Source organism: Bactrocera oleae, chromosome 2, assembly GCF_042242935.1.
Source record: "Bactrocera oleae isolate idBacOlea1 chromosome 2, idBacOlea1, whole genome shotgun sequence".
NCBI lineage: Eukaryota > Metazoa > Arthropoda > Insecta > Diptera > Tephritidae > Bactrocera > Bactrocera oleae.
This window is the reverse complement of record NC_091536.1, coordinates 39,462,696-39,478,014: the sequence shown is the minus strand read 5'-3', so window position 1 is coordinate 39,478,014 and position 15,319 is coordinate 39,462,696. Positions and strand designations below refer to the sequence as shown.

Genomic DNA, 15,319 nt, shown 5'->3' with positions numbered 1-15,319 from the left:
CGCCTCCGACATATTCGAAGAAGATTTCCCTTTTACTTACATTGTGCATTACATGAGCAAAGTATTCCCTCTGTTTGCTGTTAAGTGACCATTGCCAGTAAATGGTCTTCTAATATTAGAGGTGGGAGTTTAATTAATCGAACCGCCTCTTCCTCTTCCTTTGTATTGTTGTGCTCTTGAAAAACATAAATGTCTTCTGTTTGCTCTGGAACGGCTAGAGCTCTAAATTCGGGATCTAAAAGTTGTGAGGCAGCTCGATCATCAGCTGTTTCTTCCGCTGTGACATGAAGGTTTTCCAAAATCCGTTGTAGTTCGTTCGATGAAAATTTGTCATATTTGAGCTTATTCAGCTCAATTTGCTCCTTGTGTGAATTGCAAATACTCTCGACGTCATTATTTAATAAGTCTGTTTCCTCATTTCTCCATGGGTGAAACATCATGGCGGTTTCTCTGAAGAAATCGGCTCTTGAACTTTCAACGCTAAAACGTTTCCAACGCAGAATAAGGGCTTGCTTGCTTTTCCTTAGAAATCCTGATCCATCCTTTAATGCCAATGGAAGTGCAGCTGTCGTGTCATCCTCGTTCTCTACTGCGTTGTATTCTTCGTTATTATCAGAAACATTTCTGCTTGTTTTGCAAAATCTGAACCATGCTGCAAAATCTGCTAAGCATAGTTCTTCCAATTGATCGGGCCTTTGAGAGTAGTGCTCCAGCACACTCGGCACATATATGTCCGTAGAGTCCTCCTGTAAATCATTCAATTCAAGTCGGGGCTTTATCATCCTTACTCGGTTGTTTGGATGTGATGTATTTATAAATATTTCCCCATTACTGGCTTCTGATAGATGCAGTCCCAAAATATTATAAGCTGCTTCTTGAGCCGATATTTCCGATCCATTTACAAATTTGTTTCCGATGTGCTGCAGTTTTCTTTTAATGGAGAAATTCCCTGCATTTATTTCCTCCATGGCTTGTCTCAATAATGTTGATACTCCTCTATTGGATTTATTTATATAATTAATGATATAGCTGCAGCAAGCGTATGCGTCCAGAATGAATTGAATATCCATATTTGCTCTATGCAATTTAAGGATATTTTTATTATAGGCATTTAGAAGCCTGTCTGAAAATTTTCTCTTTAGGAAAATGTGTGGTTTTTTTACAGATGAGCGAAGAGGAAGCTTGTATCCTTTATAGTCAGTGTTAATTCGCTCATCCGCTAAAAAATTTTCGAAGCAGTTCAACCGTATTATTTCTTCCTCTGGGAGATCCGTTAGAGTTAATAGTTCCTGTATTTTTTGGAATTGAGCTTTGTGTTGCTCAATACCTTCCTCATTCTCCAGAGGGAAAAGTATTTCTGTCCGTGGCATCGGCGGATATGGCATGTTGAATCGGCACACTTGTTTTCCATGTAGGTCTCTTAGGCAAGCTCGACCATGTCTGTGTTTTTGATACTGAATGAATTCCAGTAAGTCCAAATCATCCCCATCGGTTGTGATGTGTCGATCGATGAATGTTTCAACATTATTTGTATTGGTGATTCCATCACTTTCCAATTGTGGTGCGTTACTTAGCCAGTACATGCCATGACAATGTGGTGATCCCCTCTGCTGGAGTTCAATTCTGTAGTAGTAACTAAATTCTCTCCAAATAGTCCGTTTTGTAATAATTTTAGCATTTGGCGGAATCGATTGTCGAAATACCTGGAACATGTAACTGGATCTTTTCTTATCAGTCTCGCCTTTTCAGAGCTTGATAGAGCAGTAGCTTCCTCTTCCGAAATGTCTACTTTATCCACCAGTTTCTTCAATATGACTAACAACTCAGGCCATTTTGTTTCTGCAGCAGACATTGTGATAAAAAATGTTGGCAAACCAAACTGGCGGATCATGGCTAAAACTTTCTTCTTTTCTGCCTCCCAATGTGCAGGTGAGGATCGAAGTCCTTTGAGTACATGACAGCCTTCATCATACTGGATAAGGTTGCTGACAAAATTTTCATACCTCACATTTGCAGCAGTTATATTCCTCGATCCAGACTTTTTACGCAGGCAAATGGAAATTGCATTTTTAATGCGCTCCAACTCGTAGAACTTATAAATATACAGTAGCACGTCCACGCGCACACAACGCCGATCATAGCGTCGAATTTCAGAACGTGCAATTTTACTATAAGTTGTTGTAGTTGTCCTTTTTTTCCGCAGTATATCGTTGGATACGACAATTCCTGAGCATCGTCGTCGGTTGTAACGTCCCTTGGGCATCTACCTTGTCCTGGTGCCATTGCAACCCGTTCAATGGATCGATTTTCAACGGGTTCATTGTCCATTAAAGTCTCCTGACCACCTGGATTTAAATCCTCTTCCATTTCAAGCGGTACATTTTCCTGACGGGAATTAAGAAGGTCTCTTACTTCTGCCCCATCTGCAGGATCCGCAATAAATGGCACAGTTTCCTCGTTTCCAGCATTTGCCAGCCAATCAATTGACATTTGGATATTATGCTTGACGTAGAGCTCTGTACCCAGCAGATAGTTTAGTGCCTCCAATATTTTTGCTGGTCGCACTGTCTCTGTCATAAAATTTTGTTCATATTCCAATCGACGTTTCATGTGCACTTGAATAATATGGCTGTTATCAAATCTTCGTGGAAGCATGGTGACTGTCTCTACAACTGAAATGGGGATATTCACCACTGCTCCACGAATAGCACATTGTCGTTCATATCCTAAGGAGATGATGCGCATAAATGGGATCCTCGGTGATATCAGTCTTTCTTCTAGACACGTTAAATCCTGAAGGTATTCCGGAATATCAGGAAACTCCAATCCTTCCGATAGGCAGATATTTGGTATCTTGCCCTTCCTAACAATACGATAGCATGTGTTGCAAAAGTTGTACTTTTGGTTCGAAGACGGAAATTTTGATGACAGATCACTTTTCTAGCATCTTCTGAGCGCGCAAATTTTGTTGAAGTCTGACATTTTTCTAGTTTTTTCACTTGATGAGGGAACCAAGTGCCACCGCAGCAGACGCATATTTCAGTGGGTCCTTTCTTTATCAACAATGCGTACACATCAAAGATATTGGCAGCTCGACGTTGACGTTCTTGTTCTTCTAGCTGTGCGTCAGGAGAAAGTTCACGACGTCTTCTTATATTCCTCCTGGTTTGCCTCTCGCTTTCTAACTGACGATTTGCCGATCCGATCTATGCAATTGTACTCTTTCCAACGTTGATTCCTGCTCGTTTGCTAGTTGTTGCCTGGTTTGCTGGCGGATCACTCTTCTTTGAGAAGAATTTAAAATTTGCTCACGACGTCTTCTTATTGGATCTTCTCGACGACTTCTCCTCAATGCTGCATCTCGTTGCCTCTCTTCTTCTCTTATTATTGCATTCTGGCGCCGTACAGAACGTTCCATTGTGTCGCGCTCCTGCTCCGCTACTCTATACTCCGGATCTAAGCGCCTGTTTGAATGACCCATTGTGTTGCGCTCCTGCTCCGCTGCTCTATATTCCGGATTGGTTCTCCTATTTAAATGTTCCGCGGTGTTGCGTTCCTGCTCCGCTACTCTATATTCTGGATTCAAACGTCTATTTGAATGACCATACAGTAGGTACGCTGCTGCTCTTCAGTTCTATATTTCAGATCCAAGCGCCTGATAGAATGTCCTATTGTGTCGCGCTCCTGCTCCGCTGCTCTATATTCGGGATTCAAACGTCTATTTGAATGACCTTCTGTATTACGCTGCTGCTCTTCAGTTCTATATTACGGATCCAAGCGCCTGATCGAATGTCCTATTATGTCGCACTCCTGCTCCGCTGCTCCATATTCGGGATTCAAACGTCTATTTGAATGACCTACTGTTTTACGCTGCTGCTCTGTTGCTCTCTGAAGTAGGTTCTGTCGTCTGTGGAACGTGCAGAACTATCACGAGTTCTCTCCTCATTGCGGTACTCCAAATTTGAGCTGCGTAATTCTGCAATATAGTCAGCGTTCTTTTGTCTATTATTTTCCAAATTTTGACTATATTGTCGTCGGCTTCGATTCAGAGCATTGCGACGTCTTTGTTCCTGCGATTGCCTAGATACTCTTGGCATTTTCAAAAATTATTAAAAAATATTATACAAATAAAAAATATACTAAAATATTAATAAATTAAGTAATAATAATATAATTAAAAGAATGCGTATTATTTAAAAAAGGATTTTTTCGTTGATTTTGAAACTTATATGCGTTGTTGAAAGTTTAAGCTGCTCGCGTAAACTGAAGTGATCCGATGCGTTGGGTCCTATTTATTGAATGTTGCAACTTTCGTAGGAATACTAATGTGTTAATTACAGAAAGTGCATTGTGGAGGTTCTTTTTTACCTAGGTTATACTTTCTACCTAACTTGCAAACTATGTTTACTTCCTACCTACTCTTCTACCTAGGTTTTGTTTTGTACCTACCCATCAGTTAATTAGGGTTTTAAAACTGAATAATTATCTTTAGATAGTTCTCTATTATTATTAATAAATAATAATATATCTTGAATAATTAGGGATTTATTTATTTTATGGGTAATTAAATAATATTTTTGCTCCTTACTCTTATGTATATATTCTTAACATAATTTTCTACTTTTTTCTTAGGATTTCTTAGGATATTTTGTTGATACCGTGGCCCATAATCCATGCCAAATTTGATCAAGTAATTTTAGTTGAAATATTAAGGCGTTAACTACAAAAGGGGCATTATCGAGGTTTTTTTTACCCAGGTTATGTTTTCTACCTACGTTTCGAACTATTTATTTCCTACCTATTATTCTAGCTAGATTTGGTTTGTACCTACCCATCAGTTAATTAGGGTTTTAAAACTGAATAATTATCTTTACAAAGGTAGTTCTCTATTATTATTAATAAATAATAATATATCTTCAATAATTACGGATTCGTTTATTTTATGGTTAATTAAATAATATTTTTGCTCCTTACTCTTATGTATCTATTCTTAACACATTTTTCAACTTATTGTCCCAATTAGCTACATGTCACACCTTACTTTTGGCACAAGCAAAACAGTTTTTGGCAGATATAAGATAATTTTTATTGAACGCTCAAATTGGACAGTATAAATAATTAATTAATCTGATTTGTTTATAAATATTATTTGTAAAGTGGTTAAATCTGACAGCTGTATGCTATAGTGGTCCGATCTTAACAATTCGTTTGAAGATTGAAGTCACATCTTAAGCAATAATCCATACTAAAAACTTCCATACAAAAATTTATTTTGATCGGTCAGTTTCTATGATAGCTGTTTAATATAGTGGTCTGATATGAACAATTCGTTCGAAAATTGTAGCGATATCTTGATTTCGTGAAGATAACTTGTCATAAACAATTTTTTTCATATAAGAACTTTATTTAGATTGTCAGTTTGTATGGCAGCTATATGCAATTGAGAGAAATCAATGCCGGATTTCGTGAAGATATTTTATCTAGTGAACAATTTTTCCATGCAAGAACTTGATTCCGATCGTTCAGTTTATATGGCAGCTATATGCTATAGTAATCCGATGTGAAAAATTTCTTTGGAAATTGCATTACTTCTTCTAGCAAAAACTTATGCCAAATATTGTGAACATATCTCGTCGAATGAAAAAGTTTTCCATGCAAGCACTTGATTCCGATCGTTCAGTTTATATGGCAGCTATATGCTATAGTAATCCGATGTGAAAAATTTCTTTGGAGATTGCATTACTTCTTTAGCAAAAACTTATGCCAAATGTTGTGAACATATCTCGTCGAATGAAAAAGTTTTCCATGCAAGTACTTGATTCCGATCGTTCAGTTTGTATGGCAGATATATGCTATAGTGATCCGATCTGAACAATTTCTTCGGAGATTGCATTACTTTTTCTAACAAAAACTCATGCCAAATATTGTGAACATACCTCGTCAAATGAAAACGTTTTCCATGCAAGTACTTGATTCCGATCGTTCAGTTTTTATGGCAGATATATGCTATAGTGATCCGATGTGAAAAATTTCTTCGGAGATTGCATTACTTTTTCTAGCAATAACCCGTACTGAATTTCGTGTACATACCTCGTCAAATGAAAAAGTTTTCTATACAAACACTTGATTCCGATTGTTCAAGTTACATGGCAGCTATATGCTATAGTGGTCCGATATCGGCGGTTCCGACAAATGAGCAGCTTCTTGGGGAGAAAAAGAAGTGTTCAAAATTTCATATCGATATCTCAAAAACTGAGGGACTAGTTCGCGTATATACAGACGGACAGACGGACGGACGGACAGACAGACGGACATGGCTAAATCAACTCAGCTCGTCACGGTGATCATTTATATATATACTTTATATGGTCTCCGACGTTTCCTTCTGGGTGTTACAAACTTCGTGGCAAAATTAATATACCCGTTCAGGGTATAAAAATACGGAATGGTAATTTATAAAGAAGGAGATAATCTGACAAACACGAATACCGTTGTTCATGAAATTAAAACAACAACGGACCGGCAAATTAATTCCCGAATTTACAGATTGCCACCCAAACATGCGGAAGAGGCGGAAATGCAAATTAAAGAAGTCGAAAAGCAATTAAAATTTCGAAAAAGTCTAAACAAATACAGCTCACCAATAATAATTGCGCCAAAGAAATCAAATAGGTGCGGTATAAACAAACTTCGATTAGTGGTTAATTACAGTAGGTAAAATTACTGTTGACGATAAATATCCCTTGCCAGATATTGACGGAATTTTAGATATATTGGGCAATTCACAGTACTTTAGCACCATAGACCTAGCGAAAGGTTACCATCAGAAGCGATTGGCAGAAAAGGATACAGAGAAAACAGCTTTTGGTTCTACAGCAAGCCTGTATGAATACGGCAGGATGCCTTTTGGGCTTAACAATGCTCCAGCCACTTTTCAGATTGTAATGAACGACATCCTAAGTTAAATTAAAATTTGTGTAGTCTGTCTAGATGATATATTAATATTTTCTACGTCACTAGTAGAATACATTTACAAGGAAACTTTTTTTTAAAGCTTCAGGAAAATAACTTAAAAATTCAGGCAAATAAGTGTAGTTTGTTAAAAAGGAAAATCGAATTTTTGGACCACGTTTTGACAAAAGACGGCATTAAACCCAACCCGAAAAAAATGTTAGGCATACAAAAATTACCAATCACAACGACAGAAAGGCAATTAAAAGGGGTTTTGGGAACCACAGGCTATTATAGAAACTTTATTAAAGATTATTTAAGAATAGCTTATCCAATAATAAAATATATAGCCAGCTTTGAAAATTTAAAAACCCTTATCTCATTACATCCAATTTTAAAATTTCCTGAATATGACAAGAAATTTACAATTACTATTCATGCAAGCGATTTCGCTATTGGAGCTGTTCTTTCACAGCAAGGCCATCTCAAGAACATTAAACAATCATAAGTAGAAATATGCAACGACAGACAAGGAATTCCTTGCAATCATCTAGGCGGTGACTTATTTTAGACGATACATATACGGAGCAAAATTTAAGATAGTAACTGATCACTGCCCGATTAAGTATCTAAATAACAAGTATACAGGAAAAAACTTCTATGGAAATTGCATTACTTCTTCTAGCAAAATCTTATGCCAAATATTGTGAACATATCTCGTCGAATGAAAAAGTTTTCCATGCAAGCACTTGATTCCGATCGTTCAGTTTATATGGCAGCTATATGCTATAGTAATCCGATGTGAAAAATTTCTTTGGAGATTGCATTACTTCTTTAGCAAAAACTTATGCCAAATATTGTGAACATATCTCGTCGAATGAAAAAGTTTTCCATGCAAGTACTTGATTCCGATCGTTCAGTTTGTATGGCAGATATATGCTATAGTGATCCGATCTGAACAATTTCTTCGGAGATTGCATTACTTTTTCTAACAAAAACTCATGCCAAATATTGTGAACATACCTCGTCAAATGAAAACGTTTTCCATGCAAGTACTTGATTCCGATCGTTCAGTTTGTATGGCAGATATATGCTATAGTGATCCGATCTGAACAATTTCTTCGGAGATTGCATTACTTCTTCTAGCAAAAATTCATGCCAAATATTGTGAACATACCTCGTCGAATGAAAAAGTTTTCCATGCAAGTACTTGATTCCGATCGTTCAGTTTGTATGGCAGATATATGCTATAGTGATCCGATCTGAACAATTTCTTCGGAGATTGCCTTACTTTTTCTAGCAAAAATTCATGCCAAATATTGTGAACATACCTCGTCGAATGAAAAAGTTTTCCATGCAAGTACTTGATTCCGATCGTTCAGTTTGTATGGCAGATATATGCTATAGTGATCCGATCTGTCAACAGAAATGAGGATACAGATCGGTTTAGGTAACTGTAATGACCGATACTACTCAACCATGAAATGTACACCCAATAATGCAAAAAATAGTATAGATCGAACCATTTTAAAAAAAGCAATAGACCAGGTGAAACAACACTTAGTACAAGAATGAAATAGGTACAGTGTACGACACAAGGACGAACCGTATTTACGAATTATCCCCTTCAAAACATTCATGTAGCAAACATAAACAGGCCTCCTATATTATCTAAAGCAGAGAAGTTAGGCACCGAAGAGGAGGATGAGAGGTTGAGCATAATAGTACATAATGGTGAAACATAAAAAGAAAATGCTAATTCACGGGCCAATGTATTTAAAGAAAATGTAAAATTAACTACGCCATTACCAAATAAACAAAACTTACTAATAAATCACGAAGATGATTTGAGAATTATAAGAATTATCAGAAAATATATCTGATGACTGTGAATTTATGTATAATAATAGAACGCTAATTCTAACTAATTAAAGAAATATGATGACACCTTAATAATAAAGAATGCACATAATGAAAGTCTCATTCAGACTTGTGATGAAAGGAACTTCACATTGCAATTCAATTCAATTAATAAAAATAAAAATAAATTCAATTAATCAAAAAAACAAAACTACAAAACCAAATTTTTTGAGAAACTAGTAAACTAATCCTGTGAGGATGTTAAACCAAACTTATGAAACAAAATTAAGCTTTGATAATATTGTTTTAAATAATTTTAAAAACATCAAAGAAATATTAGAGTTAAAATATCATAAGAATATAACTTATGGCATTATCGCCACTGTAATTATAATTACATTTATAAGTATAACTATTGTTATTGCTGGAATGTGCGGTACATAGCAGCAAGCTCGAGTTGTCGAACTAGTGTGAGAGGCTGTCTTATTTGCCAAAGAGAAAAAACTAGTTGTGTTTTTAGTTTCCTGAAGATCCACAGTTACTATTCACAAATATATAATTCGCGAAATCGATGATTGCTTTTAAGTCCATTAACTTGCTAGAGCTATGACCAGATTGTATTTTCTTGGGTCATGATCCACGCCGGTAGCTGCGAAAAAATAATCGATAAAGCGTGGTACAGAGCCGCGTCACGTGGAGTTCGGCCCTTTGCGATTGCGCTAAAGTGATCTTTCTTCATAGTTTTCACTTTGTTGGGTTATCAGTATATTAACTCTCTTTAGTGTTTGGCAAATGAAAGCAATAATTGATTATATCAATATTGTAACTTGAAATTATACACGGAGTTTTATACACGGTATACACGTTCTTAACAAAATTAGCAATATAGTTAGTGATGATGATTGTTGTTAGATTCGTTTACGCTGGAGTCCATGAGTAAAAAGGACGAATTGGGTGATGACTTTCGTCTTAGCTTTAACTTTCTCGAGCAATTTGACTATTCATTAAAAACAACTATTACTTACCTGTAATGCGATGTCAACTGCAACAAAATTTACAATGGCTTTGTTTATTTGTATTTCGTTCCACCAAGAAGGTGTTTTCCAAGTTCCAATCCATTGGTAAACTAACTCCTGAATCAAGGTAAAATTCCCAATTTGCATCAGGTCATTCTCGCTATGAAAAATAAGTAAATGTAGAACTTTGTTTTTATTAAGCTACTTTCACATTACCTTAAAATCAATATTCCCCAATTGCTTAGCGGCCGAACTGTTGAAACTTCGGGTAGAGTTACTATATAAAATTTTTCCAAGGGTAGCAAAATACTTAAATATGCTGCGATTGTTTTATAAATCTTGCATATGTTTGCGCAGATCTAAATTAATAAATTAATAAAAATATAGCTTTAAAAGATCTTTAAGAAAATTATTTGGCTGTTGGTTAGTGAAAAACCTGTTTAATATCCGGTACATCTCTATAAGTCCTTAAATATATGATTGGCACTGTATCATTTAGCTCTTGTTTACAATTGTTAAATTTGTTTTCTTGCGTTATCATAAATCCCAAGCTACACGTTGACATTGGAAGAGTTTTCTCAAAAGTATCAATAAGGTAGTCCTTACCATCGAAAAATCTGAAATTTTTTATTAGTATTCAGTATATGTATATATGTAGTATGTAGAGGTTTGTATATATATAAGAATACAAAAATAAGCTTTTAATGTATTTAGTATGGAAGGGCTAAATTCGGGTTTAACTAAACATTTTATACTCTCGCAACATGCAAGGATTAACGCCTGGGAAATACATTCAGGTATTACAAAAACTTTTTATTAAAAACGGTTGTGAAAACATTCAACATTCATTATTCGACGAAATCGTGAAAATATTGCAATCAAATTTGATATCGTTTGGTATCGGACGTGGTAAGTCCTGAAGGCGGATCGTCGACCGACGGATCTGTCTTCAGTTCAGACCAGCTGTCTAAAGAGGATGGTGGATGTATTGACGGTACAGCCTTCTTAGATCCTTTGAATGAGCGTCCCCTCACATGGGCGATAAATTCGATCATACCATTCAAGTCTCCCGGACCTGATGACATCATACCTGCGCAACTTCAGCGGACGGTAAAGGTGTCATATAGCTTCTACGCGAGTGTTAGATTACGCCACATTCCCAGGTCTTGGAGGCAGATAAAGGTGGGGTTCATTCCGAAGGCCGGTAATTAGCGTAGTGGTGGAGTGGGGCAGTGCACGTGCACTATGAAAGGTCAATAGAGGCACCCCGCAAGGTAGGTTATGTCTCCTTTACTCTGGATGTTAGTAGTAAATGACCTATTTAAAGAACTCCATAGGCGAGGCTGTATGGTGATACCCGATGTGGTAGCTAGCTGGGCCGAAAGAAGCGGCTTAGCTGTCAATCCAAATAAAACTTAACTGGGTAGGTATAAAATCCCGGATGCACCCCTTCTCTCATTGGGGGCTCCCAACTTCACCCTGTCAAAGAGGAGAAGTAGTTGGGCCTCATCCTTGATAGAAAGCTTTCATGGAAGCCCACTGTTGAGGAAAGGGCGAGAAAGGCATTGGTTGCCTTATTTTTGGTTTACAGAAACCTCTTCTATAGTGTATTTTTCTGGTGGAGGGTGCTTGGTAAAGCCACACTACGTATAACACCAAAGATGGCATTTAATGCCATTATACATATAGCACCCGTTGACATCTCTGACCTTGACTGTATCCCTGATAATTTGGACCAGTGTGTCGTGGAACCTACTCCTAGCGGCACATACCTCCGAGAGATATGTGGGTGGTGCGAAGTCGCTGGAGGAGAGGCGCTGTGCGCTTATTTCACGGATGCATCGAAGTTTAAGGAGAAGGTTGGAGAAGGAATCTTCTGTCGGAACCTCTCGATCAACTCTTGTTTCAGACCACAGTAGTGTCTTTCAAACTGAAGTGGCAGCCATCAACGTAGCAGCAGATGTACTTTTCCGAAGTGCGGCTTCTTTTAGCATCACTGGGTTTTGCGTGACCTCAGCAAGGGTCGGTCAGCAATCAACTTTTGTAGGCTTACGAAAGCCTTTTGGCCCCGAGTGGAATGTAAAAGGTTCATTGAACTGTTAGCTTTTAGCAAGGCTCACATCGCCGCAATGATAGGCGTCCTAACTGGAAAATGTGGCATTGGCACTCACGCTGTGAGGCTAAAAATTTTGGAGGACACAACTTGTCAAAGTTGCAATGACGAAGATGATGTGGAAACATCTAGACACTTTCTCCTCCACTGTCCAGCTTTCGCCTGACTAAGGTTGAATCGTCTCGGCCATACTTTTTATGAATCCGGCGAATGGGCTGTTGATATTGGAATTGCTTTAAGCCGCCTTTATAAATTTGTGGCAGGCTCTAGAAATTTTGTCGATATGCGATGGTCTTTTTGTTTCATACCTAGGCGTTCTGAGCATCACAACAGATAAGCGCCTCTGGCTGTCCAAGTAGGGTTATTTGTGACCTCACGAGAAATCAGCCTATTTACCTAACCTGGTATATGGAAGCTGGATAGTTCATTTTTTTCCATTTGTTTTCCACAATGACATGTTATCACAAATATATTCTTTCCGAATTTCAATACAAGAGCACAAAGATTAACCGATATGTTCGATAAAATATCAGCCATATGCACTACATGTTTAGTGTCTGGTCCCTTGAAAAGTTATAGTCCGATTTCTACAATATTTTGGCGTAAAATGTAAGCTTGGCAAAACCGTCAATTGCAATGTATAAGAACTGTAATGCATCCGAAATATTTATCATACTTTCATATTTTAAAATGCATTAAACCAGCAGTCGATGCGCAGTGACAGAGAAAATCGCACATCACAAAAAAATTTGATGCTTTTGGACATTTTCTTATTCAACGATGGCGCAGTGATATTGTAAAGTTGGTTATTAATTTACACTTTATTTGCAATACATTCTGACATTATTCCCTAACATCTTGATTGGGAAATTTGATGCTTCTGGCGCATTTATTCAGTGAGACTTTAAGTAGCTTTCTTTATAACCGTTATATCGGGAGTAAGTAAAGTTATTACCTGATTTTCACTTATGAGTCTTTTTCTCAGCAAATTTAGTAGATTCAGCTTTAGCCGTTTGGAAAAATTTAATCATTTAGGGGCGTGGCCTCTCCCAGTTTTAAAAAATGTTCAGCCTAAAAGTCTACCTCGCCCTTGCGACCCCCTGTACTAAATTACAGGTTTGTATCTTAATTTATTGCTCTTTATTGGTTTGTGTTCAATGCCGTTTTGTAGACGTAACAGTAGTTCGGGTGCCAATACACATATGTATCAAGTTTCATAAATATATCTCAATTTTTACTCAAGTTATCGCTTGAACGACAGACAGACGGACAGACTGTCATAACTCAAGTCGTTTTGTCATTATGCTTTAGTGATGCAAGCAACCGTTAGGTAACAAAGCTATTAGAAACACTATTAATATTACAACGGATTTCTCGATAAATCGTCTATCTGTAACTCACTATTGAGTTCGATCACTGTATTGTTAAATTAAAGTCCAATTTAATGGATATACACTTATCTTTATTCCAACAACTTAACACTTATTGCTCGATATTCGAGTTTACAACTTATTGCTTATAGCTAAATTGCTTTTTACACGGCAACACTGTAATTAGAACTGTGTCTGCTGCACAATCCGGCAGCCCTTATAAAGTAAATTTTTAACAAAAGTTCGCTACTAGAACATTCCAGCAACTACGAATTCGCTGTCTAGTTGCTTCTGGCAGTTTATCCTCGATTCTGATTTGTTCTGGTATTCGTGTTCGCCACACTTCCAATGGTCTGTATGCGATACACTACATCATTGAGACGTTTATTAATCTGGTATGGTCCTTCCCAATTACACTGTAATTTGGGAGATAACCCTTTCTTTCGTTGTAGGTTATATAACAATACCCAATCGCCTTCAATAAAACCCTCTGAGGTTATTGCCTTCTCGTATATTTTTTTCGTTCTTATCGCTCATTATTTTGGTGCTGTCTCATCATATCATATATATCCCTCATCTCGTCTTCTAGGATGCTATTAAATTCCTTAGTATTCGTTCCTCCGTTGGCGTTAATTCCAAATTTTAAATCAATCGGTAGTCGCAGATCATTACCAAAAATTACCCTTGCTCTAGTCTGTCCAGTTGTTTCATGTACAGCAGACCGATAAGCCATCAGGAACAAGGATATATGGGTATCCCAATCTTTTTGATACTTGTCCACAACTTTCCTTAAATGTTCTTCCAAAGTTCGATTGAATCATTCTACCATGCCATCGGACTGCGGATGTAGTGGAGTTGTACGGGTTTTCCGGATACCCAGCTTCTGGCATATCTCCTGTATTAGAGCTGATACAAAATGTCTCCCTTGTTCAGAATGTATTTCTAATGGAACACCATATCTCGATACCCAATTGTTGATGAATACATCCGCTACTGTTCCTACCTCTTGGTTAGAAATTGCGTATACCTCTGGCCATTTGCTGAAATAGTCCATGACTACTATTTCTTCTCTCGTTGGACGTTTATTCATCTTCAATCCGTGTATTACACTTTTCCAATCTGGATCCTCTTGCTGACATTTCCGTAGCTTCGCCGAAACCCAGTCTGATGGTATAGTCATTAATCGGACATCTATAATGTCTTCTTTGGCCTCAGCTTTTGAGCAATGTCTGCATTCCAGATTACAGGTCCAGCGGGACATAGCATCAGCATTTCCATAACTACTACCTTTGCGATGTTCTATAGAGAAGTCACAACTTTGGGGTCTCTCAACCCACGATGAAAATGTTTGATGCACTTCACCATGGCCAGTAATTCCCTCCGAGTAACACAATAACTTCTCTCTGGCTTGCTTATGGTCTGACTGTAATACGCAACCACTTTCTCGTGCCCATCAATGACTTGTGATAGAATGTCTTTTACTGCAAATCCACTAGCATCCATACACCAAACAGGTCTTCCAGTGTAATCCTTTTATTACCTGGTCCATAAGTCTCTCAAAAGTAGCAGGAGCATTATATAATCCAAAGGGCATTACGGTAAATTGCCATAGACCACCTCCAACGCTGAAAGCAGTCTTTTTTTTGTCTTGTGGGCTCAACAATCCACCACTTGTTTGGCCCATAGTCTCCATCTATTTCTGCCCAAATAACTACTTCTGATGTTGGTGGAATCTGCTGGCTCTATGTTGTTATCACTCGTCTAATGTTGTACTTATTATTGTAACCGAACATAAGTGGTACTTCCATATTTCTATAGGACATAGTCCTATTTTTCATGTTAATTTTGATTCCTTGATTTGCTAGAAAGTCTACTCCAATTATGACTTCGTCAACGATATCTGCCACTATACAATTGTGTAACACGGCTGCCTTTCAAATTACGAACTCGCACGTTTTATTTCCGTGAACTAGGGTATCTTCTCCAGTTGCAGTATGCAACTTTGCCTC

General features: G+C 37.4%; 1 protein-coding gene across 7 annotated transcripts in view; it reads right to left on the bottom strand.

The window, feature by feature from the left end:
- LOC106623794 (aminopeptidase N) overlaps positions 1-15,319 on the bottom strand; it is a 206,452-nt gene that overhangs the window by 52,526 nt on the left and 138,607 nt on the right. For all 7 annotated transcript variants that reach the window (XM_036374029.2, XM_036374026.2, XM_036374027.2 and 4 more), the window contains 3 exons: positions 10,264-10,444; positions 10,044-10,186; positions 9,837-9,987 (listed from right to left, as the gene is read on the bottom strand). In XM_036374029.2, coding sequence (XP_036229922.2) covers positions 9,837-9,987; positions 10,044-10,186; positions 10,264-10,444 — 475 coding nt within the window. The remainder of the gene's footprint in view (positions 1-9,836; positions 9,988-10,043; positions 10,187-10,263; positions 10,445-15,319) is intronic.